Source organism: Hypomesus nipponensis, chromosome 11 (genome assembly GCF_054491055.1).
Source record: "Hypomesus nipponensis isolate SF chromosome 11, ASM5449105v1, whole genome shotgun sequence".
In the NCBI taxonomy this organism is placed as follows: domain Eukaryota; kingdom Metazoa; phylum Chordata; class Actinopteri; order Osmeriformes; family Osmeridae; genus Hypomesus; species Hypomesus nipponensis.
This window is the reverse complement of record NC_140371.1, coordinates 20,808,386-20,835,435: the sequence shown is the minus strand read 5'-3', so window position 1 is coordinate 20,835,435 and position 27,050 is coordinate 20,808,386. Positions and strand designations below refer to the sequence as shown.

General features: G+C 48.6%; 3 protein-coding genes across 4 annotated transcripts; 1 reads left to right on the top strand and 2 right to left on the bottom strand.

The window, feature by feature from the left end:
• Positions 1–1,105: 1,105 nt before the first annotated feature.
• LOC146268611 (ubiquitin thioesterase Zranb1-like) lies at positions 1,106–13,998 on the bottom strand. The gene is given in 11 exon segments (XM_084710199.1): positions 1,106–1,328; positions 1,594–1,823; positions 2,692–2,821; positions 3,480–3,600; positions 3,761–3,959; positions 4,818–4,889; positions 6,019–6,172; positions 7,243–7,430; positions 10,948–11,157; positions 11,160–11,987; positions 13,791–13,998. Coding segments are annotated over 10 exon segments (2,259 nt in total). The 5' UTR covers positions 11,896–11,987; positions 13,791–13,998; the 3' UTR covers positions 1,106–1,109.
• A 2,409-nt stretch (positions 13,999–16,407) lies between these two features.
• On the bottom strand, positions 16,408–22,706 carry abraxas2 (abraxas 2, BRISC complex subunit). The gene is made up of 9 exons (XM_084709714.1): positions 22,564–22,706; positions 21,596–21,686; positions 21,396–21,432; positions 21,013–21,079; positions 20,731–20,921; positions 19,559–19,681; positions 18,616–18,700; positions 18,334–18,451; positions 16,408–18,060 (listed from the first exon to the last, which is right to left on the bottom strand). Exons 1-9 carry the CDS (start codon positions 22,633–22,635, stop codon positions 17,504–17,506), a joined length of 1,341 nt encoding a protein of 446 aa, XP_084565840.1. The 5' UTR covers positions 22,636–22,706; the 3' UTR covers positions 16,408–17,503.
• eef1akmt2 (EEF1A lysine methyltransferase 2) lies at positions 22,696–26,828 on the top strand. 2 transcript variants are annotated; one of them, XM_084709715.1, is made up of 6 exons: positions 22,696–22,855; positions 23,023–23,088; positions 23,513–23,627; positions 23,852–23,959; positions 25,769–25,985; positions 26,608–26,828. In XM_084709715.1, exons 1-6 carry the CDS (start codon positions 22,809–22,811, stop codon positions 26,703–26,705), a joined length of 651 nt encoding a protein of 216 aa, XP_084565841.1. In that variant the 5' UTR covers positions 22,696–22,808; the 3' UTR covers positions 26,706–26,828. The 2 variants fall into 2 exon arrangements, with proteins under 2 accessions (XP_084565841.1, XP_084565842.1); XM_084709716.1 differs by lacking the exon at positions 22,696–22,855 and having other exon boundaries at positions 22,875–23,078.
• The last annotated feature ends 222 nt before the right edge of the window (positions 26,829–27,050 follow it).

The following is a 27,050-nucleotide window of genomic DNA, read 5'->3' as shown; positions in this document are numbered from 1 at the left end:
TAGTTGTGGTTGCTTATATCCTCACAGCAAAGAATGTTTCTGTGCAACGTAAATGTCTTCATCAAGATCGAGAGGATAGTTGACAAAAAAAAAAAAAAAACTAACGGAAAAAAAGAGAATCAAAGCTCTCGTCAGCGCGAAAAAACTCCCAAACAAATAAATATTGTATAAGTTTGGAGAAGATCCAACAAACAAAAAAGGACTTTTCACTTCAGATGGTCTGGAAAGAGGCCTAACTAAAGATCCAACATCTGTGTCCTGAACGTCAGCGAGTCTGGATCAGACTTGAAAAGGAGCTTCCTTTTCAAAGCTTCATAAATGACCTTTATTTGAGCGTTATATTTATATATAAATTTGTATTCTCCATAAATGTGCAGTGCTTAGTATTAACAATTACATTTGTAGTACACAATCTCTCTGGTAGTCTACTGGGTCCACTGACCCAAAGTGTGATATTGGCTTTATCCCTGCCCATCAAAAAAACAAGCCAATTCTATGTTAGCTGGAAAAACATCAAAAGGACAGTCATTTTGAAGTGTGCTTAAAGTCAGTGCCCATTATAAACTGTTATAAAGATATTTTGCGTTAAACCGATGCTGGTATATTTCCTTATACTTCTTTTTTTTTTGTTGTTGAACAACCACATGCATTACATTTATGGATAAAGATTTTACATTTGAGAATAAAACAAAAACACAAAATCAATAAAGATCATTAGCATTCGTAAACTAGGATCCTTTAATTTCCATTATCCTCAGTTAGTTTTTGCAGCAGTGGAGTCCTTTTTATCAGCCTCAGGTTTCAGTCTCAGTTTTGTACGGGCAGTGTGTGAGTGTGTGTGTTTATGTGGGCCTACAGTTGATCTGCCCGGGGGGGTACAAGCCTGGGGGTGAAGGCCTGTGGTTCCATGCCCTCCTGAAGGCATTCACAGTTTGTCCGTGTCAGGAAAAGGAAAACTAACCCTCAAACTAACCCCCCTGTGGAGAGCAGCCCTGCGGAGAGCAGCCCTGCGGAGAGCAGCCCTGCGGAGAGCAGCCCTGCACCGTGGTCTCTCCCTCCTCGTCCCCCGCCCGCCCGCCCGCCCGCCCGCCCGCCCGCCCGCCCGCCCGTCACTCATCCTCGTCCTCCTCGTCCTCCTCTCCGTCGGAGAGTGAGGCGCACGGCCGGATGGTCCTGTATCCGTCCAGCCACTTCTCCACCATCTGGGTGACCAGGGGGTGGTTCCTCCGGCGGGAGCTCTTCTGCATGGCCACCAGCACGCCTCCCTCTGTCACGCAGCAGTCCAGCCACTCCCTCAGCAGCCTCTCCTGCTGCTCCTCGTTCCCCATCTGCAGACCCAGGAACACGGGCGGGGCTCACGCAAGCTAGCGGACGTATGCAGAGCTCTTAACATTGTGCACATTTTACTGACTGTGCAAGGTCGGTTTTTTGTGCGTTTGACGTGGGATCGGACTGCGCAGAAATGCGTGAATATAAAATGACAATTCTATTCTAAAACTATGGGATCCGTCAGGATGGGTCAGACCAATTAGAACACAGATAAGAGCTCATGAATATTCACAAGACCGTGGCACACCAAGCCCCGCCCCTTACCTCCTGCGCTGACAGGAAGTGGACGTGGAGCAGCTTCCTGTCGCTGTCCACCAGGGGCAGGAAGGTGACGGTAACGTCGTCGTCGGTGTTGAGGTTGGCGCCCGCGCCACGATTGTCAAAGCCGTCGTTCTCCATGGCGACCAGGGCTGAGAAGTGACCCCGTGTGTAACCCAGGGCGATGGGGCTCTTCCAGCAGAAGCTCTGCTCCCACAGGAGGGGCAGGTACACACCTGGACGGAGGACAGAAAGAGAGAGTCACGTCTGAGACAAGGCCTCCAGCCGGGGGATGACAGAGCTACGGTCTCTCCCTCCCCTCCCCCCTCCAGGGTGCTCTTTCTCTGCCAGCACTCACACTGTAAACCCCCCCTCCATCAAGCTGACATGGGTCTGGGCAGCCCTGGCTCCGCACGCAAAACATCTCTCTCTCACACACTCACTCTCTCACACACACACACACACACACAAACAGGCAAATTAAAGCCAGACTGCTTCTATTACAGACCACAGTGGCCTGCCCTCCACCCTCATTGGACACATGCTGGCTGCATTTTCTCTCCACCCCGCCCCCTACTCCACCCTCCTCCCCCTCCCCTCCCCCATGGCTGCCGTGTGTTCCTGGAGAACAGGCCGTCCCGTTCTCCTGCACACGGGCACGCCTCAGCCTCCGGGGAGAGGGGGGGTGTTAGGTTTACAGGATTACCAGGTCAGCACGCTGGTTCCTCTTCAACTGCTACCGCGTTGCAGAGCCTTCTGGAACAGGGCTGGGACTACCCTCCGCCCCCCCCCCCCCCTCCAGACACCAACCCCCAGATGGGTGCTCACTGAGGGGACGCTGGCCTGATGGGGGGAGGGGGGGTGAGAGCTATGCGCGGCATGCAGACACGCACGCGCTTCCCTCCTCACAGCAGCAGGATGTTGTTGCTAGACCCAGACAGCAGTCACTTCACATAGCAGCCCGGCGCTAACACTCTCATGCACACGATCAAAACAAACGTGTCGTAAAAAGACCGCGACCGCGCACGGCGGCGGCAGCTGTGAGGCAGCGAGGCGCGAGGCAGCGAGGCGCGAGGCAGCGAGGCGCGAGGCAGCGAGGCTCACCTTGGAAGCGGGTGTAGCCCAGGGTCTCTCCCCGGAAGCTTTTGTAATACTTGACTCCGTAGACGATGATGGGCCTGCGGAGGATGTGAGCGAGCACGAAGATGTGTGTCTGCTCCAGGCTGGCTCCAGGCTGGGGACAGAGGACCACAGGGAGAGGAAGTGACCATCACAGAGAGATGACAGATGTGTCACCTGACAGCTGTGTGTGGAACTGTGAGAGGTGCACAGGCTGGAGCTGTGTGTGGAACTGTGAGAGGTGCACAGGGCTGGTATGGCGCACTGGCAGCTGAAGGTATTGTTAGGGAAAACGAGACGAACGTTAACATCAACAGGATACTTCTTTTCTGTGGTGTAGAAGAACATGAATGTGTCTTGCAGCAGAGAAATGAGGCAGTTGCACACATCTGCCTGATAAGGTGTCTCTCAGGAAGCCCTGCTGTACTTGCTGTCTGTGCCGGATACACCCCGGATCAGAGGACAGGCGCTGCATAATTCATGTAGCGTTACTGCATGACTGCTGATATAGGATAATACTACTTCCTGCTGGAGAAGACAGTGTCGAAATGAATCAAAGTGTAAGTGTGTGGTGTGTGTACCTGACTGGCCAGGGACAGGATGTGTGTGTGTGTGTGTGTGTGTGTGTGTACCTGACTGGCCAGGGACAGGATGTGTGTGTGTGTGTGTGTGTGTACCTGACTGGCCAGGGACAGGATGTGTGTGTGTGTGTGTGTGTGTGTACCTGACTGGCGAGGGACAGGATGTGTGTGTGTGTGTGTGTGTGTGTGTACCTGACTGGCCAGGGACAGGATGAAGGCCCAGTCCTCCTGCCACTGCTCCTCCCTCAGGGAAAAGTGGAGCCCAAAGCTCTGGGAGTACCACGACTCCCACTCCTTCCAGCGGGTGTAGAACCTGGAGCGCACACACACACACACTCAGTTACTTCAGATGTTGCCTCTAAGATAAAATGGGCTGTAAATTGCCTTCAACCCCAAGACCCCTAAGAGCTGCTAGCTGACAAGTCATTAACTATGGCTGAAATTCATTCCCAGCCCCCAGCCCACAGACCCACCAGTGGGAGCAGTCGTGCAGGCTGTCGTGGAGGGTCTTGCGGAGGACCGAGTCCTTGTCGTAGATGCCCCAGGTGGCCTGCAGGACCGAGTCCAGCAGACAGTCGCCGGCCGTGCGGTTCCACAGCGCGTACAGCCGGCTGTCCAGCCGCGTGCCCAGCTCCAGGGACCAGTTGATGATGGGAGACTCCTCCTCCAGCTCTGGGGACAGAGGGAGCAAGGACACCTGGGTCACACACACACACCACCAGACAGACAGACAGAGGGAGCAGGGACACCTGGGTCACACACACACACACCACCAGACAGACAGAGGGAGCAGGGACACCTGGGTCACACACACACACCACCAGACAGGTCACCAGCGAGACACAGCCCTGTACCTGACCTGCACACACACACACACACACACACACACACACACACACACACACACACACACACACACACACACACACACACACACACACACACACACACACACACACACACACACACACACACACACACACACACACACACACACACACACACACACACACACACACACACACACACACACACACACACACACACACACACACACACACACACACACACAACCATGACCAGGCTCCCACGCACATCACACACCCTTGCGGAGATGCAGACAATGTGGTGAAGACACCTAGCGAAATGAGAGTGTGGTGTGGGTAAAATCATGTGTGTGTGTGTGTGTGGGGGGAGGTTAGGGTGGAAGTCGTAATCCAGTGAGGGATCTGAGAAACCTTAAAACTCATTTTGCCTGATTAGCACACACACACTCCCTTTCCCCCCCCCCCCACACACACACACGAAAACACACACTCCCTTTCTCAAACACAAGTCTGCAGTTGGCCAAGAAAGCTGGTGGTAATACAACTACAGAGTCAGGCATCTTGTATAGTATATGAGGGGAAAACAATCAAAAGGTCTGCCAACTGCAGTGGGGTGATATCCTGAGCTCCGCCCTGCCTTGTGTCAGCAGGGACCTGCCACCTGCTCCAGCCCCACAGCCCGCTGTGACACGACCGTGTTTACCTTTCTGGACGTCCCTGTCGAGCACTTCGTCAAACAGTTTCTCCTGAACCGGCGGGGGAAGGTCCTCGATGTCTGTAGACAGAAACACAACATCCGGGGTTCAGAAACACAACATCCGGGGTTCAGAAACACAACATCCGGGGTTCAGAAACACAACAACCGGGGTTCAGAAACACAACATCCGGGGTTCAGAAACAAGTTCAAGGGACCCTTGAGGGATTGCTCGTCATGCTGCTGTGAAAAAGGTCTTTTTTTTTAAAAAAAACTACCGAGACAAAGTTTAGAGCTAAAGGCAGGGGAGGGGGTCACGGTGTCTCACCCTTGATGTGAACACAGTGGAAAGAACTGTTAGTTGGTGAGATTAGGTTTAATGACAGCAGGGCTGCAGTGCTCAATCCCGTCTACTCAAACTGCATACCAACACGACCAGCTAGACAAGACTGTTCAGACATGTTCTCTGTCGAGGTTTGTTTCGTCCCCCCCCCCCCCCCCCTTTTGTATTCCTCCACACAATGACTAGACCTCCTTGGTGTGCTCGGAGCGCCTGACAACAGACGCAGCCATTCTTCTGGCTCCACAAGCGACTGCATTGACTTTGTGTTTCAAAACAGAATGGCTTTTATGCTGGCCCGGAGCCAAGGTCCGCACAGCTCCAAAATACTCCACATTCTGGACCTTAAGGATTACCAGGCCAGCAGCCCAAGACCACCGCGCCACGACGGCTAACTCTCATGGTGGAATGCAGCTCAAACAGCGCTCGCTACCAAGATCTTGGCAGATACGACTACTATTCTTGCTTTGGACAAGAAGCACAGTGGGCATGGTGGTTTAGATGGAGTGAAATCACCCCCAAACATGGAGCCAGAGAGTGTTGAGCTGCCAGCTGGCGGGAAACAACCAGACCATGATGTTTCATCCTCTCCCAACACGTCTGCCACAGGCAATCTCATTGTAAAACAAACAAGGGTTCTATTCGTAAAATATGCAAGTCAGCTACTTAAAAAAGGTTCCATTCTACAACTCAGGAGGAGATACGATACAGCCGTTATGGTTTTAGGCTTAGCAAACTAAAACATCTGTACTAGACTAGACTACCTGAAGGGGGGTCTACATAACTGCTAACAATAGACGTCAGATTGTAAGGATCTAAAACAGCCAGCAGCCTCCTACTCCACCTCCTCCACCCATTCATCCTCCTCACCTGCAGGCAGGGTGAAGGTAACCAGGTCAGTGAGGAAGAAGCAGGTGAAGTCTCCCTTGCGCTGGTGCAGCGATGCGGCCACCTCTCTGCGGATCTGCTCCGTCAGCTCTGGACAGACCATGGCAGGGATGCACTTAGCGGCCTGCTGCGACACCTGCAAACACACACCAGCCTTCTCACTTCCTGCAAACACACACCAGCCTTCTCACTTCCTGCAAACACACACCAGCCTTCTCACTTCCTGCAAACACACACCAGCCTTCTCACTTCCTGCAAACACACACCAGCCTTCTCACTTCCTGCACGACCTTGTCACACCGGCTGCATCATCGGTTATGTTTGACATCGAATCAGGGCTTTCGTGATGCTGGGAGGGTGGGAGGGGGATTTGGGAGATAGTAGCCCTGAGGGACAAATGGCTTGTTTATTCAGAGGACAGACAGGTTACTCTCTTTATTTCTCTCTCTTTATCTCTCTCTCTTTATCTCTCTCTCTTTATCTCTCTCTCTTTATCTCTCTCTCTTTATCTCTCTCTCTTTATCTCTCTCTCTTTATCTCTCTCTCTTTATCTCTCTCTCTGACCAGGGGATAAGAGAGCAGGAAGCATCCAGATTATCTGGGATCACACAGGCACAGTCGACAAGCTCCAGACCTCCTGCACGCTCCAACAGGCGCATGCACCCAGCCCAGCCCCCCTCCTGCACTCCCCTACCCAGAGGGCCATGCTGGTGAACTACAGTCTGGTTCAGGGAGTTTGCTAATCTGTCACGGAGCGTAGGAGCACTCTGCAGTCACAGGAAGACCCTGACGTATGGTGCTAGCATGCTAACCTGCTTCAAAGAGGCTAGCATGCTAACCTGCTGCAGAGAGGTTAGCATGCTAACCTGCTGCAGAGAGGCTAGCATGCTAACCTGCTGCAGAGAGGCTAGCATGCTAACCTGCTGCAGGGAGGCTAGCATGCTAACCTGCTGCAGAGAGGAAATCCATCACCACAACTCTGATGTGAAACACGGTTTGTGGTTGACACGCGTCTAGGGCCACCCTGAGGGACGCTGAGAGTTTGGGCCTGATTCCAAACAACTTCCCTCTCTTCTATTCCCATGACCCTTAATAACCACCAAGCACTGGCATCCTGGCAACGGTCTTCCGAACTGGAAGAGGTTATGAAAGGGGAGAGGGGCTCCCTGGTTGGCCCAGCCAGCAGGGCTGGGAGTGGGCCCTGACCTCTGTGAGCAGCACAGCCAGCATGTCTTGTCTCTGGAAGCGGATGGCCAGGTGCACCAGGGTGAAGCCGTCGTCGAACGCAGACGGCCGGTTCAGCAGACGCACCTCGTCTGACTTGAGCTGCCGGGCGATGTCGCCTCCGGACGACTTGTACGCCTCCACTGCTGCCAGGTCGCCCTCCACCACACCTGAGAGGGAGGAGGAGAGAGTGAGAGAGAGAGAGACAGAGAGAGAGACAGAGAGAAGACATGGATTGAGAAGAGATAAAGAAACGCATAAGAAAACCCTACACCTGATTTGATCCATTACAGAATTGACCCCTACTCAGCCTCACATACGTTTTCACTACATCTAGGCCAAGGTCAATGACAAGGACACATGCTGTCTCATGTATTATACTGTTGGCTGTTTGCTAGAATCAAACAACAGACTGACTTTTGCCAAAGCTGGTCGTGTTTGGGAAAAGAAACAGATGAAACATTGCAGGGGGATGAACGGTGTGCGGAGAGTGAAGGTGGGACAGCAGAGCAAGAAAACTACTACGGGCTTCACAACATTCTGTTGATATTTCTGGAATTTCCCACGCAGGCATTACACAACATTGCACCCTGCTGAGATACTGTTCTATTAAGGACCGCACACAACGCCTAGTAACAGCCTCTGATCCAGGCACAGGGGGGTTCAGACCAAGGGAGACAAAGGAGGGAAGACCAGGAGAGGGACTGGGAGGACTGGACCTTGTCATGCAGAGCTGTCCACTGATTGGTGAGGAGAGGAAGGTGGGAGGAGCTACATGGTGGGATCTCCAGCATTTGACACAACAGCCAATCAAAGTGGGCGTGCCTGTTACTCTCAACTCTGTCCTCATGGTATCCTCCAGAAACTAATGTTGTCTAAACATCGCTAGGCAGGGTGAAATGGGAGTGGAGGGGTTGTGTGTGTGTGTGCAAATTACCAAAAGATTTGAATATGAGTCACAGTGCTCCCCCCCCCCTCCCAAACAGAAACCATTCCCTACATACATCTGCAGGCAATGATTAACCATTAGTTATTAAGAGGGACACCAAAGGTCAAGTTAACTGGTCCCCTGCCGTTCTCTTTCTCCCTCCTCGATGGACACCATTCACCCAATGGAGAGAGTAAAAGAACACTACTTAGTGAGGTAGCCAGTTTTGTATATATGTTTTTTTTTTTTTTGTCTCTGCTCTTTGCAAGGAAACAATTAGCTCGGGCTAGGCTGAGGAGCTGGGGGGGCTGTTCACAGCAGCCAATGACTGATCGTCAGCAGGGGAAGCAGGAAGCCACACCCTCCTATCGTCTGTCAGGGATGAACCTGCTGCCGGGCCACATATGGAGGCAGCAACACCAGCGCCTCGGCTAGGGAGCGGGCTCTGTGGAGCGGGCTCTGTGGAGCGGGCTCTGTGGAGCGGGCTCTGTGGAGCGGGCTCTGTGGAGCGGGCTCTGTGGAGCGGGCTCTGTGGAGCGGGCTCTGTGGAGCGGGCTCTGTGGAGCGGGCTCTGTGGAGCGGGCTCTGTGGAGCGGGCTCTGTGGAGCGGGCTCTGTGGAGCGGGCTCTGTGGAGCGGGCTCTGTGGAGCGGGCTCTGTGGAGCGGGCTCTGTGGAGCGGGCTCTGTGGAGCGGGCTCTGTGGAGCGGGCTCTGTGGAGCGGGCTCTGTGGAGCGGGCTCTGTGGAGCGGGCTCTGTGGAGCGGGCTCTGTGGAGCGGGCTCTGTGGAGCGGGCTCTGTGGAGCGGGCTCTGTGGAGCGGGCTCTGTGGAGCGGGCTCTGTGGAGCGGGCTCTGTGGAGCGGGCTCTGTGGAGCGGGCTCTGTGGAGCGGGCTCTGTGGAGCGGGCTCTGTGGAGCGGGCTCTGTGGAGCGGGCTCTGTGGAGCGGGCTCTGTGGAGCGGGCTCTGTGGAGCGGGCTCTGTGGAGCTGCGTCACAGGAGATCCCAGTGTTTTGACACATTTCCAGCTGGCGGTGCCGACTGTTCACAGGCAGCAGCCACACCAGCCCCAATCTGGGACAACAACACGAGCATAAGGAGGACACTACTCCAGAAACGAGAGGGCAAAACGCCAGTCATCAAGTGAACTTGATAACCAACCTGAGATGGCCTCTAAAATATAAATTGGATTTGGAATGAGGCATGCACTGGGAGAACAGAATAACACAGGGGGGATCAACTGTGGAGGGATGTTAGATAACACTAATGCACTGTTCAATGACAAAAGTAATTCCAAGGCTTGAGAGATACCCATTGTTGTGCAAAGCCTACTCTCTCAGGTTTAACATGCGATTGAAAGGGTAGCCGGGTTCAAAAGAAGAGTTTTTGTTAGTAAACATGCACATGAAGCGCATGTAACAACGGCAACAGCAGAGCGTACATAACAGGACCTGCAGATCGCACCGTGAAGGTCAGATACTCCAGATTCAATACAGGCACTTGTTTATTTTTGACTTGTGCGGAGCCAGTAGGTTATTTTTAGTGCTTGTGGTCCTCCAAGCAGCCGGGGCAGACTGAGGCCTGCAGGCCTACCGTTCACTAGCTCAGGGTCTGTCCTGGCTGTGCTAGCATGTGTCAGAAATATTCATCTATCAAGCATTGCACAGTCAGTCGGTGAACAAGTTTAAGAAAGCTTTATTATTTGCGGCCAGCCCACAAGGAGACAAAAACATCACACGCCATTGTGCTACAAAGTTTGTCTGCTAGAATGTTGTGCTAGCTAGCTATTTAAGCAGCCCCACCCCACACATGTGAAGGGAAACAAGCAAGCCAAACAAGCCACGACTTCACACAGGAGGAGGTCTTAACTGCTCTAAAAGGAGATCAGATCATCCAAGTGTGTGTCCTTTGCATTGGAGCTGCAGGAAATAGGTCAAATCAAGTCGCGAGAGGAGGGAGGCAGAGCCAGAGGGAACCCTAGAGGGATGGAATCCTACAGGGAACCCTAAATGTCACCCAGACTAGCTCCGGCGTCTACAGAGACGCTCGCTCTAACCACAGAGAAAGCACGTTCTCTGCTGCTGACGAATCACTTTGAGAGGCGCGCAAACACACACACACACACACACACACACACACACACACACACACACACACACACACACACACACACACACACACACACACACACACACACACACACACACACACACACACACACACACACACACACACACACACACACACACACACACACACACACACACACACACACACACACACACACACACACACACACTTGAGCGGGAGAGCCGGCTCTATTGCTCAGCCTGCTAGACCGTCCGTGACAGGGCTGGTGGGGATGCTGCACAGCCCAGCACACCAGACTGATCTGTCAGGGGAGGAACAGCCGGCGGGAGGAGGGGGGACCAGAGGAGGGAGTCCGTAGGAGGGAGAGTGGCGTAGGAGGAAAAGTGTGGAGAGAGAGAGGAGGTGGACAGCAGGGGAGGGAGGCAGGGGATGAAAACAGACAGAGACCAGAGGCATGAAGGTAGGCAGAAGCTCCCCACTGTTCAACCCACTCCTCTTCCTCCTCCTCCTCTTCCAACCCTGCTGAACTACATAACGCAGTAGGCGGCTGTACCAGCAAACTGCTTGATATATTAGGGGATGTTTAATGTTTGGGTTTGTCTTGGCCACATGCAGTTGTACTACGACAACCATCTCCACAACAAGCAACCAAATCAGGGAAGCATGCTCACCTGCACAGGCGTTGAGAAACAGCCAGTCAGTCCTCCTCATCCTGTTCTTGATCTGCTTCAGCTTTTTAAAGTCCACCTCCAGCTCCTCTTGGCTGCCCCCCGCCCCCTGCGCCAGCTCGATCCTCTGAAAGTCCATCTTGACTTCCGCGTCCCTCCTCGACTGTGGAGGAGACCTTCTCTGGCCGCCGCTGCAGCCCACCACCACCCCCCCTCCGAGCCCCCCGCCTCCCCCCCGACCCCCCTGCGGTTGTCCCTGTCCTGCTCGTTGAGTATGGAAGGGGGGGGCTGGCTCTCGGGGTCCGTGGCCAGTTCGATTGGCTCCGCCAGGCCGTTGGGCGGCCTGGGGTGGTCACACACCACGCACTTGAGTGTTTTGGGCCAGTTCTCGTACGTACAGGCAGCACAGGTCCAGTGCTGGGCGTGAGTGTTGAGCCGGTTGCGGTCGTTGTACTCCTCGCAGGGGTCCGTGGGCGAGGAGGGGGCGGCGGGCCGGCACCCTGTGCCTGAGGTCTGGGGTGACTCTGTGGGGCTGCGGGGCTGCAGGGGGTGCCCCTGGTGGTGGTGCTGCTGCTGCTGCCCCGGCTGGCGCTGACACGAGCACTGGGTGCAGCGGATGGCTCGGGGCCAGTTCAGGTAGGTGCACATGTGGCAAGACCACTTGCTGGGCGTCTCCGGGGCGTCTGAGATGCGGACCCGAGGACGGGCGCTGGAGTCTGGGCAGATGAGGAGGCTGGAGCCCCCCTGGGGAGGGCTGTTGCTCTGGCTCAGACTCGGAGGGTCCCACTGCTGTAGCCCGGCGTCCAGGCTGGGGATGTTTTTGAAAGGCTCCTCCGTGATGATGGTGCTCCCGCTAGGCCTCTGGGCACGGCACATGGTACACTTGATAGCTGAGGGCCAGTTCTCGTACGTGCAGTAGTCACAGGCCCACTTGGCGCCCAGCTCAGTCATGGTCGCTCTGCTCCACCACTGGGGGAGGCAGCTGCTTGGAGGAACTCAGGTCGACAGGCAGGCTCTGGGAGATCACACAGGCAAGCAGGATGCTGGAGAGACACACAGGTCGACGTGGTCAGGTGGTGCCTCTCAAACTGCCCACACACACACAGACAAATATATAGGCCTAGCCTACGTGCAAACATTATCTATAGAACACTGACATGTACAGGAGTGAATCTTATTTTGTCATGAAAAAGGGGTGACCAAAGCAGGGGAGAGTTTTTTGTTCTTCTTACAGTTCATATTTTAATTCTAAAAGCAAAAAGACATACCAGGCTGAAGGAAAAACATGGCTTTCACATGATTACAACTTCAGAGGATCCACATAGCGCTGTAGCATTAGACAGCTGGGCAAGGTAGGGCGAGCAGGCCAGAACAAGGCAAATTTGCAAATGCGGGTTGAACTTGATTTGGTTAATTTGAGAATCTCCTTTGCTTCAGACTGAAACCCTTAAGGGTAAGGTGCTAAACGCTGCCAGCACATCCGACTTTTTAAAAATAGTTTTCATGTCTACGTACATGCATGAAGTGTAAACAGTTCCGGAGATGTCCTGCAAAAGTGCCCTCACTTCAAATCTGATCTGAAGTTCAAGTAGCCAGGCACAAAGGTGGACAAAAACAACCATGCCTAACACAAACTTGACTAAAGAACTAACAGTTCCTGTAAAGTTGCACGCCATTGCAGACTGCAATTAGATACGCCAACTGAAACAGTGTATGGGCGTAATTATTAACAACAAAATGCCTGAGAAATTATTTCTAAAACCAAACCTGTATGTCAGCGGCTTAGTTGCAACTTCATATATGATCACAAGAAAAAGTCATGACTGCTACATTTTACGTCAGCAAAACGCATAGTAGTTCTATTTAACCTGGCATCTTGATCCAGATAAAATGTCTAAACGTCTGTTTTTCCAAATGTGTTAAACAAAAGTTAATCAGTCAGTCGGTTAAGGTCTTAGACAGTCGGGCGAAAAATCCAACAAGAAAGCTAGCTTGCTATCTGACTTTCTTTGACGACCCAGGACAATGCGTAAATTATACTGTAAACGAGCTTCCTTGCAACGTCGTTTTAATTTAGGTGGAAGTTTTTAGTTGTGTTGCTTACTTTCAACCAGAAAGCTGGATAAAGGCTACGGAAGACATACGTATTTCAGCACTTTCAGCTAATGTGCTAACTCTAGTCAACTATTACCAACTACCACATGCATGCTGAGAGCTAGTTAGTGCCGTGGTTGTCTAACTACCAACTGGGCAAAGGCGTCGCTAGCTTGTAGGTAGCTAGGGTGCAATAGCCTAACCTCCCAGTGTGGAAACCATAGATATGCTGGAAACTAGTGGTGTAGGATAGTCTGTCTTAATTTCCCAACCGACTACGCAAACAAATAATAAAAAGTTTGTCGACAGAGTAATCTTGCAAAATTCAAACACTCCCGTAATACTCGATTTGCGTGACGGCTATTAACACCTAGCTAGCCAAACAGTTTTATCAAGCCAGGCAACAATGTCAATGAATGCTAGCTAACTACAGTACCTCCGCCAGCTTGTACGTTTGCTACTGTTACGTTAGCTAGCTAATGCACATAAATTAAATCTAAACAACACACAAGTCTCACAACAAGAAAACTTCCCCCCCGTTTCAATCTGTAACGTTTGTAGTCTATGTATGTTTCAGACAATGGAAACCATTTGCAGGGCGGCCTAAGTACAAAAGTGCTGTACCTTTTCCTGTGTTTACACTCCTCTTCAAGGCGATACCACAACAAACCGAGCTTCACAGTCCTAACAAGACTCCGGCTTCCCCAGTCTAATCCCACACCGTGTGTCCCGCGGCCAACAAGTTTATTTACCTAGAAGCCGCATATTTAGGTTTTCGCGCCCCGTTCGTTCGGAGCGTCGATATCCACATACTAAAAAAACGACTCCCGTCCCTCTGCCGTCTGTTTAGGGCTTTAAATCATTTTAATCCCCATTTCCAACCGCCGATGAGACGGTCTTTAATGGCGACGTAGAGAAAAAAATACAGAGGCAGGAGGATTTACCACCTGGATATGCCGAACAGGCTGATTGGTCTAGCGCCTCTGTATTCCTCAAACTGACCTATAAGATTGTACTTCTTTATTTTGCGAATCTTTATAAAGTACGTTGTCAAATGTCTGTCTCAAATGTCTAAATGCTACAATATCCTAATTCATTGAATCGTCTTTATTAAATTGCAGCCACGCTATAATTATTTGTTTTATGTTATCGTATTTCGCTCATCTTTCTCGCTCGCTAGTAATGGGAGCTAAAATGGTGATGTCATCGTTTGAGAAATACTGCAGCATACTGTACTGATAGAAATGATTGTTTTCATGGACCTCTTCATACAATTATGGCAGTTCAGATAAGAGGCCCCCTAAACTAGTGAAGTTAATAACCTGAACCGTGGTATAATAATTTGACCCTCATATTTTAAAGTAAATAGATTATGTGGATGCTACTGCTGCATATTGTGACAGGCTGGACTGTTTATTTGTTTACATCGCAGCCCCTCCTACCGCCAAATGACGTATTACTGCACAACCATACTAGGTTACCTCGTTTTATCGCCTTTGAAACAAACCCTTTGAGGTTGTGGGTAGTAGTTTCAAGCACAGATTGCACATATCGGTATAATATCGTTTATTTTTATGTACTATTATATATTTTTTAAATAATGACTGATTCTACAAATTTTGCTAAATGCATCACCAATGTCAATGTTTTGGATAACGGTCTTTAAAAATAAATACATCTGTAGGTTAAACAATCCCACAAAGTCTAGAGACTCAGTTATTGTGCACGTGGAAAGGTGTCCTAACATTTACAAATTTAATTTTCTCCCAGTTAGATTGGATTCCTGGGCATGCGCATAGCAAGGTGTGTGACACTCAAATGCATCATGTTCAGTCATAAGTATTTTTGACTTCTTTATTTGTTCATTACTTAAATAACGGTTTCCCACTAAAATCAGCTATTTAAACATAAGGTTCTTGGTTTACATTGGGTACAAATTACACAGCACCACCACCAGAGCATGTATCTTTTTTTTAATCATCCCCCAGTTTATAGGATCATAAATCGTAAATTGTCGCCCAACAAGATTGGTTATCTATCATGTCCAACCCATTAGACATATATAGTAAACTGAGGTGGGAAGTGTGATTAGACTGTGCTTCAGGGAGGCAGGATAGGTCAGGTTGCAGGTGTCTCCTGCAAGCTTTTCTACTTGTGTCGACAGGCAGATGAATATTACCAGATGAAAGTTCTCTCAAGTTACTTCATCCAATATTCACTGTATCCTCTCTTCTAAAACAGCCCACAGGGGCCCCAGTCCAGCCCTCCTCACCAGCCACATCCCCCCTAACTGAGATGCTTATAAATAAGAGCTATGTTTGCAACCCCCCCCCCACGCTCTCTACTGTACATTCAATATTGATTAAGTAACCCTAACACTTTATTTCAGTGCTCCAAAAGAGCCTATTGATTTCACACACACAAATTTGTCATTATTAACATTTTGTGATGAAAAATTTGAATAACATTTTAAGTACCAGTCCTCAAATGATTATGCGACATGATGCGACCAATGAAGACAATGAAAGCTAAATGATCGCAGGACAAAAAGTGTGATTGACTGTGGGGCACTCTCACAAAGCCTGTGTCACGGGATCACTTCTTCAATTTCACTGGCCCTTATCTACATGAATGGTCGCACATCCCCTTCTAAGATAGCGTAGCGACCAGGCCTACCGTGCAAGAGGTTCCTTCAATAACAACTGCAAATGATGACAGGGTTTAAAGTTTACAACTGTAGATGAGAGTGAGGAACAATCAGAGAAGTAGATGCAAGGAGCTGGTTCACATTGTAGGATGATCATAGATGGTGACTAATCCCAGTCGGCAATTACAACCCTAGCAGTCTGTTGTGTTTTGTTTGCAGTCATGGTAGGGCATACACTGTGGCTATGTGAATGGAAGGCACTGGGTACTGAACATAAGAGATGTTATCACAACATTTATGTCCTCACACAAACATTCTAATCAGCTCTGAGTACATTTAGTTTGTAATAGGGTTTGACCACAAAGGAAGGCAGATGGCTCTTTGCAATGTTCCCAGCAAAACACACGCACGCACACATACACACATACACACACACGGGCCGTGAAAGGACCAAAACTCTACCATCACGTCTGCCTTACAATTCTCACCCTCAAGTGTGCCACTTGTGGTTTCCCCTTAAAGCATTTGCAAAAGACACGTGATGTTTATACGTGGAGGAACACACAAACACACACCTCGGGAAGAGAGTAGCACCCAATGCAGAACCCAGTCACCTTAAGACGCTATGACCCTGTTATCCTCTGGTAGTTATCAGTCAGTAGTCATGGAGACAACGTTTACATGCTAAGAAGAGAAGTGGAAAAAGCAGACAAGTGGGCAGATGGATGTACAGTTTCTTATTTAGTGGTAGCTTTCAGAGAGGCAGCAGCAGTTAAGGGATCTTAAGCATCTGGTTAGTAAAACTCCAGTAAGGTTTGTTTGCCCTGTGAACCCTGTTACAACGCAAAACAAGGTGATTAAGCTCTGTTCGGGTGGTCACGGTAGCACAACATGACAGCATTGGTTAAGCACAACAAAGAAATCTGCTAAAGTTGTTAAGTGCAGCAAAGCGCATACAATTTCAGTGTTATTCAAGAACAATGAGGCATTGACATCTATGTCAATGAAGTGACATTAATTATTGTTACTTTAACAAAAGAGGATTATAGTAAGCACCCATTATAGTGGCAACGTGACATTTTCGTTTGTAATCTATATTTTTTGTGATCTAAATAGGCAACCGCTCAAGTCATAAAATACAAACTATTGATTGTTTAAGGAAAGGAAAACCTAACATTTGAAAGGCCAAACAGCGAGTCAGAATCTTGCAGACAGAATAAACCATTTTACACATAAATCTCTTTTCTTTGTAATAATCAAATTGCAAAACAAAACAAATGATTACCATTCCCCTGTCTCACTAAAATGAATAGTTTGAAGGCCGCAGAGCATTTATCCCTTTGCTTTTCTTAAATAAATTGTTTAAAAGAAGGCAAAAATAGTGCAAGAGGTAATGGTATAACTGGATGCTCAGAGTTGGAGATGCAGTGAGTGTGCAGCGTGATCCAGAGAGAGGTCTGTCTGCAGGGACAAGGGTGGCCCGCTAGTCAGTAGAAATTCGGTGACGTCTTCCATTGCTTGCTGAAACATTCACATCCACTAGGGCAACCCGTCCGTTCCAGGACAAAAAGGTACCAACTTTCCCCCCCATTAGACAGACAGTTAGGACTGCACAGGCTGGAAACTTCCCCCCTAAGGTGGCGATCAAACTGGGACAAACAAATGAACCAAACGGAACCCCACCTATGCAAGCCTTCAGGGCTGTCACTTCCTTTCATATATATATATATATATATATATAAAGATGTCTATCATTGATACCCAGCTCTCCTGTTGAGTTCTGTGTGTCACCCACAGCGCCATCCTGTGGCTTTGCATCTACGAGTTCTGTGAGCCGGGGGCGTCGCCGTCCGATCCGGGGGCGTGGCCGTCCGGGCTGAGGGCAGCAGGGCGACCCTGCACCAGCACGCCTGCAGGAACTGGCGCTTCGCTCACCAGGTTCTCGTACTCGCTACTGTCCTCATCCTCTTCGTCCTCATCCTCTTCATCCTCCTGCCCTGCAGCTTGTCTGTCCAGAGAGTCGGAGCTGGAACCGTCTCCATTGCCCAGGTAAGGGGTGCTGGGGCTGGGGCCAGGGCTGGGGCCCATGCTCAGGCCCATGGCCAGACCCAGGGGTCCGGGGGTGGGGTGGCCTGGGGAGCCCACAGCCTGGGGCCTGGGCAGCAGCGCAGCACTGGTGGGAGAGGAGGAAGGCAGCAGCAACGAGTTGACCTGGGAGGAGAGGTCTGTGTAGGCAGGGGGGTTGGTGGAGGTACCAGGTCTCTCTGGGGCAGAGGGGGTGAGGAAGGCTACCCGGGAGAGGAGGGATGTGTCTGGGGGCTCCATGTTCTCCTCTGGGCCGGGACGGGCCTCCGTGTTCTGGGCCTCCTGGATTCCTAAAACGGAAAACGGGGAACATTTTAAAACTGGGACTGCATTTATAAAGCGTATTTTAACAGCACACCCAAAGCGTTATGAATTTGCCTCTCATTCACACACACAGTCACACATCAACAGGACTGGCACTGGCCGGCCCACCAGGAGCACCATGGGGCTCAGTGTCCTGCTCAGGGACACTTCAACACATGCCACAGCCGCCGCACCAAACACGGAGAGCTGAGTTCCAAACAGAGGTGAGACTGAACACAGTGTTTGTTACACTCCCTTACTTCTCTCTTCCTCTGCCGTCTTTCTTTTCCTGAGAGCGATTTGTTGTTTGAGTTTGTTCACTTCCTCCTGGCATTTCTCCTTCACACGTTCACTCTGTTCAACCTCTGCACACACAGCCTAGAAACATGAGAACATTCAAATTAAAATAAATCAAGATTTATTTTGGGGGGAGCAGCCATCTTTTTCAGAAAAACAACACTCTACAGTATGTAGAGCTATATCTATACTTCCATTATTTTACCTTACGTAAATAACACAATGTGAAAGACATACGATCTCACCTGCACTTTATCTTGTAGTGCACTGTAGACCTGGAATATTGTTCTGATATCCTTCATCACACCGTCCTTGTCAAAGAATTCAGCTCTGCAAATCAGATAAAGGTGTGAAGTAAGTTTCAGAGCACATGAACAAAGACAACCACAAGCCGTGACTCACTCGTGCTCTTATCCTGCACCATGGCAACAGAGTGGCGGAGAGAGCTGAACTGTTGTCAAGGCAGCATATTCGGTTTCCCCAGCGGGCCTTTGACCACACAGAGCTCTGTCAGTGTCTACTGTATTAGCAGAGAGCAGACTTCCTGGAGAGGATGAATCACTCAGTTTGAGGAATATCCCACAGCGCTAAGCCCCAGTGAGAGTGACACTGAATACCTTCAGATAGACACACTTAGAGACTTACATGCACATGCATAGAGATAATCTTCTGACCCATCACAGGGAGAGGAGTGACTGTGTGGGACCATTAACAGTATTCATCGATCTCTGAGCATTAGAGGGAGCCCTAAAATGTATGTTCATTAGAAATCCCTCCACACACAACATTTCACCAGAAAACTATGTAAAGGAGCAGGATGATGCTAACATATGACGACACATGACGATAACCTTCCTAAAGAAAGGCTCCACCCCTCCACCACCCCCTCTCCTGAAAGAGCCCCTTACCCGTGCTCTTTGATGACCCTGTAGGAGCCCCTTACCCGTGCTCTTTGATGACCCTGTAGGAGCCCCTTACCCGTGCTCTTTGATGACCCTGTAGGAGCCCCTTACCCGTGCTCTTTGATGACCCTGTAGGAGACCCTTACCCGTGCTCTTTGATGACCCTGTAGGAGCCCCTTACCCGTGCTCTTTGATGACCCTGTAGGAGCCCCTTACCCGTGCTCTTTGATGACCCTGTAGAAGCCCCTTACCCGTGCTCTTTGATGACCCTGTAGGAGACCCTTACCCGTGCTCTTTGATGACCTTGGCATAGTTGAGTGAGGTGTTGGGCACAGAGGAGACTTTGTACTCCTGCTGGCTGGTGTTGCCCAGATTGGGGATGCTGAGAGTCACCTTTTGGTTGTACCTGCTGGATGGGAACTCAAGGTTAGCCTAGCCTAGCCTAGCATCACATAGACTTAGCACTGGAAGTGCACATTTAGCAGTTAGCGTGTATGCAGAGTTGCCTGTATCCTCTCCCGGGGAGAATCAGCGCAAGTTATTTGTGTTACTGCATGAGGTGTCCTCTGTGTGTGAGGCAGGGGTGTGTGAGGCAGGGGAGTGTGAGGCAGGGGAGTGTGAGGCAGGGGAGTGTGAGGCAGGGGAGTGTGAGGCAGGGGAGTGTGAGGCAGGGGAGTGTGAGGCAGGGGTGTCTGAGGCAGGGGTGTTTGAGGCAGGGTGTGTGAGGCAGGGGTGTTTGAGGCAGGGTGTGTGAGGCAGGGGAGTGTGAGGCAGGGTGTGTGAGGCAGGGAAGTGTGAGGCAGGGTGTGTGAGGCAGGGTGTGTGAGGCAGGGGAGTGTGAGGCAGGGGAGTGTGAGGCAGGGGAGTGTGAGGCAGGGGAGTGTGAGGCAGGGAAGTGTGAGGCAGGGGTGTTTGAGGCAGGGGAGTGTGAGGCAGGGGAGTGTGAGGCAGGAGAGTGTGAGGCAGGGGAGTGTGAGGCAGGGGAGTGTGAGGCAGGGGTGTCTGAGGCAGGGGTGTCTGAGGCAGGGGAGTGTGAGGCAGGGGAGTGTGAGGCAGGGGAGTGTGAGGCAGGAGAGTGTGAGGCAGGAGAGTGTGAGGCAGGAGTGTGAGAGGCAGGGGTGTGAGAGGCAGGGGTGTCTGAGGCAGGAGAGTGTGAGGCAGGGGTGTCTGAGGCAGGGGTGTGTGAGGCAGGGTGTTTGAGGCAGGGGAGTGTGAGGCAGGGGAGTGTGAGGCAGGGGAGTGTGAGGCAGGGTGTGTCTCAGCCATTTCAGTCTGCAGATTTCAAACAGCAGATCACCCCCCCCCACCACCACCACCCCCCCCATTAACAGCTGCATCCCCAGTTAAATAAAAAAGAAAAACTTTCGCACCCACACTTAAAAACAAACTACCCCTTATATACCGTACACGTGAGATTCGACACCTTTATTTATGGAGAAAAAAAATAAAATAATTTACCTGCTGTTGGGCCTAAACAGGACATACTCCAGGGCGTGCGTGGAGCAGTTGGCTGTGGAGATGAAGCTGAAGAGGAGGAAGACGAGGTCAGGCACGCCGAGGAGCCGGGTCAGCTGCTTGTGGAGGATCTGTTCCCTGAACGACATCTGCTGCTGTGTGTTCTTCCTGAACCGGTACCAGCCGATGACATTCTGTCCCAGAACAGGAAGTCGTGGTTAAAAGGTTACCGGTGAAGGGCGTCGCTAAGGAACCCCCTGTTCTACCTTGGAAGAGAATACTTACTTTTCGTCTACCTTTGAGTATTCTATTGAGACTTTCCTCGTTGACTTTGCCCGCGAAGTCATAAAAGCTGGAGAGAAATGCAATCAAGTATGTGTGAGAACAAAGTAACATAGCACTAGTGTTTGTGATCTTAACTAGCCTGAGCTAGAGAGATTTGGACCTCATGCTTAGTGGTAGGAGAGAGCCATCTACTGTTCAATGACAATATAAACAATCATTTGTTTTAGATACAAGGCATCTGGTAACAAACCACATGTCAATCTCATTTTATCGATGGGTATGTCAATGGACCAATAATTATTTAGTATTTTTCCAATATTAAGCCTGTTAGCACTGACTTATGTCTGGCCTGTGTCAAAAAGTTGAAAATAACTCAAACCAACCTAAATAGTTGTGCACAAGGTTCATGATTATGGATTTCTGTGAAGGAAAGAAAACATTTGGTATCAATATCACAGCTTTCCCTGTGGACCAACTATAGCTGCTGTGACATAATGACACCTGTCTGTCTAGTTTTAAAGAATTACAAAGACATTTAGTAAGCGGAGATCTACCACGAAAGGCTGGTTGACGGAGGTCTTACCTACGACTTGAAGCAGCTCTGCACTGCTGATCTGTGTGTCACTAATACTAACAGTCTCCTCTTGTCTGACTTCACCTAAAAGGAAGCCCTCCTGCAAAAAGATAAAACAGAAACATTCAAATTAATTTAACTAAACAGGTTTTTGTAATATTTACATGAAACCAACACGTTAAATCAATAGCACATAATGTTTGTCGTCAGATCAAGTAACACGTTTCAGGATATAATAAGTCTTGAACTTCTCGACAAGGAACGAAAAAAACATCGGGTCATATGACCAAAGTACAAGGACACAGGTGCCTGCTTTGGTATGCAAAGAATGCGGAAAAGCGCTGGAAGCCAGCCAACGTTATCAAAAACACCTTCAAATAAATCTGGACACAACTAGCGTTACTGTACTGTATACTTAACAGCTAGCTCTAGCTAGCCAATAATACACTGGCAGCACCATTTGACTCACTTTTCTGAAAATAATTGGCTAATTGACAAAACTATGTGCTTGTCTACCTAAGTAGCTCGGTAGAAAATGCTAACTAGTTCGCTAGCAAAGCCCCAGTTTGACAGGTTTTAAATCCCTGTTGAGGTCTGTACAGTGATAGCAATGGCAGGCTAATCGAAAGCCGAGCCACCACACCAGCCAACTTGGTAGTTAGAACCAACTGACCTCGATGACACAGCGCCCACACTACCTACTAAACAAAAAGCTCCGTATTCATACGAACTATGGGTAGCTAGCTAACAAATCGTTTTGTTAAAAGATCATACAACAGCGAGCTAGCTTTACCAAAATGTTAGCTATATTATCACGGAAGTCAGTTGACAGCTATTTGAGCTAACTTAGCGCTAGGCTAGCTAATAGCAACAGGAAGACAGTGAGATCACCCAACTCAATATCTGCCAAAGACACCACTGTATTCACAAGTGTGCTCACTATCTCGTTACTAAGTACACGCATTTTTGGTACTTACGTGATCTGAGTTGCTGTTAGCGCTGTGATAACACACAGAGCTAAAAGTATAACCCGAAATGGATGCCGCCATGATGGAAACATCACCATCTACAGTCTCCCAGTACCCCCTGCGGTCGTCAACGTCAAACTAAACTACTGAGCGTCATGCACACGCTAAAGTTCCGGTAGGAGCAAGATGAACAGAAACGCATTTTGAAGTGTACAACATTGACTGCATGCGATTACTCTACATTTACCAGAAGTATGGAGTCCGAAGATTTTAAACCCTCAAAGCTGGGAACAAAGGAATAGTGAGTGTGCTAGCCAAATTTCTACTTTGATAACAAGTTCGATCTGGACTACTCAAGCAGATAGCTTGCTGGTTGTGTAGCCTACTGAAAATAATGCTGTGCTAGAAGAAAACAGATGGAAAAACATATTTCATCCAATGTGGTGTCGCGATCCCGTTTTATTCCAGCTGGGATGATGCATATCAAAGAGAGTTGCAGACGTTCAAAGACATTGGAGACGTGGGTGAGATATGGTAAAGAACATAGATAAGGGATTTTATATGGAAGCCAATCAGTGACATCATATTTTGAATTTTAAGACGTTGAATACTTAATATTGACATTTAAACACCACCGAATTTGTTGGTTTTTAATGCACCTCTTTAAAACTGAAATATTAATTTAATTGAATGTGAAATATATATATCATCCAAAAATGTAAGGTTTGGAAATTCCGGTTGCTCAAATTGAACAGTAAAATTGGGTTCGAACATTCAAATAAATTCAAATTTCACTTTTAAAGAGATTCATTCGAAACCAACAAATACGGTGGTGTTTGAATTTCAATATTAAGTATTCAATGCCTTTTTTTTTCTTCAAAATATTCTATCACTGATTTGCTTCCATAATTTTACTGCACCATTCTTGCCATGATTGACACATTTTCTCCTCTGTCAGGTTTGGTGAAGAAAGCATGACCCGTGTTCTTCGGTGGATAGACAGGGAAAATATACCAAAAAATGCAGCCATACTTGATATTGGCACGGGGAATGGTATCCTTTTAGTTGAATTGGTAGGAAAAATAAATGAAACACTTAATGTAATTTTATTGTGTAACTAGGCAAAATACGTGCTATTAAAATGTACTTTACTTATAGGTTATAACCTATACATTTTGTAACTCTGAAACTGTAGCAATGGGACTTTTACTAGTTTACTTTTACGAGTGGTGATAAAGATGTTGCTTCTACTAATCGCCACCAACATGATAATACGTTTGTTTTTCTTTTTTTCTAGACAAAACAGGGATTCACAAATCTCACAGGAATCGATTATTCCACAGCTTCAGTAGAACTTGCCAAGCGAGTACTGCAGACTGAAGATATCACTAATGTGACCATTAAGGTTGGTCTTTGTCACTTGTTATGGGTTTTTGGTTAGGATGTAGTTTACTAGTATTATAGTAAAACAAATACTATGCAGTACAACACTTAGGTCTACATAAGTGCACTGATCAATTATAGTAAAACTGTAAAACCTGCAACGTGGTAATTTGAAAGCTAGGCTGGCCAATGTCGTTTTTGAATCGGGGCAGGCTGAGACTGGAGGAAAGTAACAGGTGGTGGCACTATTGGGCTGTGCAATGTTGAATGGTCTTCCAAAGAATTATGTTTAAAAGACCATGTTTTACGCATACTTCATAAAAACTTTAGTCACGGCCACCAAGTATTTATTCTGAATTGGAAGTTATGATTGGAATCATGTATGGTATGAAACAAAACAAACAACTTTTTTCATGATAACGTTTCAGAACTTAACATTGCGTAAAATAGTGTACTGTAATGCTGAACGAATAAATGTAGGCTACATGTGCACAACTTTAATCAAAACATTTCCACAGTAGTTATATGCATCCACATCAACACCACCCTGCTCCATCCCAGTGTATATGCTAGTGCTTTCAATTGCTTGGAACCCAAGACCACAGACAAACACTGCCATTCATGGTGAGGTCCACATGAAGTCCCTCAGACAAACTAGCTTTCAGCTAACAAGCAGGTATCGTGGCTCCCGCCAGGAGAGGAAACTCCATGTATAGTCGGCAAGGCAGAGGGAAAGCACAGGGGTGTTAAAGGGAATGGAAGTCTGCCTGTCATGTGGATGTGACCACCTTATGCCCAAGCGAGCTGACAGGATTTAACACATCTGCAGAAAAGTAAAATATTATACTATTTCTGTGGATTAATTCAAGGCTTTTCTCCCCCGTGCGCACGAATATTCACACATGTAAACACGCTACCTGTAAAACGTCTTCATAGAGGTGCGCGCTGTTCTCTAGCAGAGTGCTTGCTGTTGAAGTAAATATTGACCCGAGTATAGATTCAGGGATGTCTGTGTGTGTGTATCAGATGTTAAACTGGCATCATGGTTCATACCACCAAAGAGGCAGGACACAAGAAAACTGTGTTTAAAGAAGGGAGAGAGAGACTCAGAGACAGAGACTGAGAGAGAGACACAGAGAGAGAGAGAGACACACCCAGAGAGAGAGAGACGGAGAGGCAGAGAAAGACAGAGAGAAAGACACAGAGACAGAGACACACCCAGAGACAGAGAGAGAGACAGGCTGTTGGTGTGAGAGAGGAGCCTTGGCCACATTTGAATGGTTTCCTACTAACATTCAGTCTGAGGATTCATCTCTGTTCAGAGGGAGCCAATCCCACACTGTCATCATTTTGGCAAACTTGTTTTCCACTTTCTGACAGTTCACCCTTCAACTGGAGAATGTGACACTGAGTTCCGTGTTATTGCATGGGAAAACTCAATCCGAAATCCTGGATCATTACACCATATGCGTATGCTGTACATTTTCAGCAGTTTTCTTAGCTGATCCCTCATGTCACTCCTCATGACGATCTTGCGCTTCGTTGGTGGCTGTTTGTTTTGCTCTTTTAGTCAGAAGTGGATAAAGGAGAGTTTTGAATCGCTGCTCCACCAGCCTCCTTACAGCTCAGTCTGACTCGAGGTGTGACCCTCGTTATGTCTGTGATGTGGAATTGAAACCTTAGTTCGACCCTGCTGTAGATCACGTGATCAGCTGTGAGTGAGATTGGGCATCCTACATTAGTCGAAAAACATGACTAAGTGGGAGGGAAACCTTAAACCCCCAAGATGAACACTAATAAACTCTAAATTGTCTGCTCTGTCGATATCCAGGAGGTGGATTTCTTGCGCTGCTCAGGGGAGCTGAGTGGTTTCGACCTGTGCATCGATAAAGGCACCTTTGATGCCATCAGTCTGAACCCACAGGACACAGAGGAGGGCAAAGCGGGCTACATCCAGGCCCTGAGAGAAGCACTGAAGAACGAGGGGCTTTTCTCCATCACTTCCTGTAACTGGACAAAGGAGCAGCTTCTACAAATGTTCAGTGAAGGTAAAGGAGTTTAAGTTGTCCGGGTCGATGTTGGGAGTTTTCTGACAAAAACGACTTGTCAGCAACGTGATGAAGACGGTCTTGTCAGAGCATTCAAGAAGTAACAATGGCAGCCTTGTAAAGCTGAGAATCAGGGGATTGGTTTTTAGAGCTGTAGGTGTTGCTGTGGGGAAAGGGTGGCTCATCTGACGCAATGACAACCAGTCATTACTGGCTGCAAATGCTACAAACCTACCAGTCAACTTTGTGTTCTTCCTGTCAAACATAATGGGATGAATGGTGTCAGCCAGGGTTCGTTAAACAGGATCTTGAGGTTCCACAGCGCCCACTATTTTTATGGTAAAAAAACATTTAGTCTAGAAGACAATGTACTGAGATATGACCAGTTGTGCAGAGAGACAACTACACACTTGGCCTTTGCCCCCTGTGTGTAGAAGTTGTGTTTTTGTCTTTCATTCTCATTGGCTTGTTCTGCCACTCTCTGTATACAACTTTCTTATATTTTGTGTGCCTTTTCAATAAAGATGAGAATTCTAGTGTTTACTTCTGTTTTGTCTGAGCACTATTACGACATATTACAGGGAGAGTTTGTTTTAACCTCTTCCCTTTCTGTCTTCTGTAGGGTTTGAGTTTGTTCAGGAACTACCCACACCCAGCTACCAGTTTGGTGGTAGAACAGGCAACAGTGTGACGGCGCTCATCTTCAAACGACTACACTGACGCAAACCTACAGATACTTTTGTAGCATTTAAATTTGACCTTGTTTCTACTGTAGAGTCATGAATGTTTATGAAATATTCTGAGAATTGTCAAAATAATAGTAAATTTTTAAATTTTCCAGAATTGAACATTGACTGTGTTTTTATTATGAGATCCTTGAATTCCTTATTATGCAAATATATTTCTCTGGACTTGCCAACACACAACTTAAAGGGTTTTAAAGAACGAGTATCCTGCCATTTCCTGTCTCAGCATTCTACCATTTGTCAAAATCTGCCTTTAATTGGAATCTGGGCCAGTAGCCCAATGGCAGCAGTCCCTGCAGAGGCAGTCATGCTGTTGAGT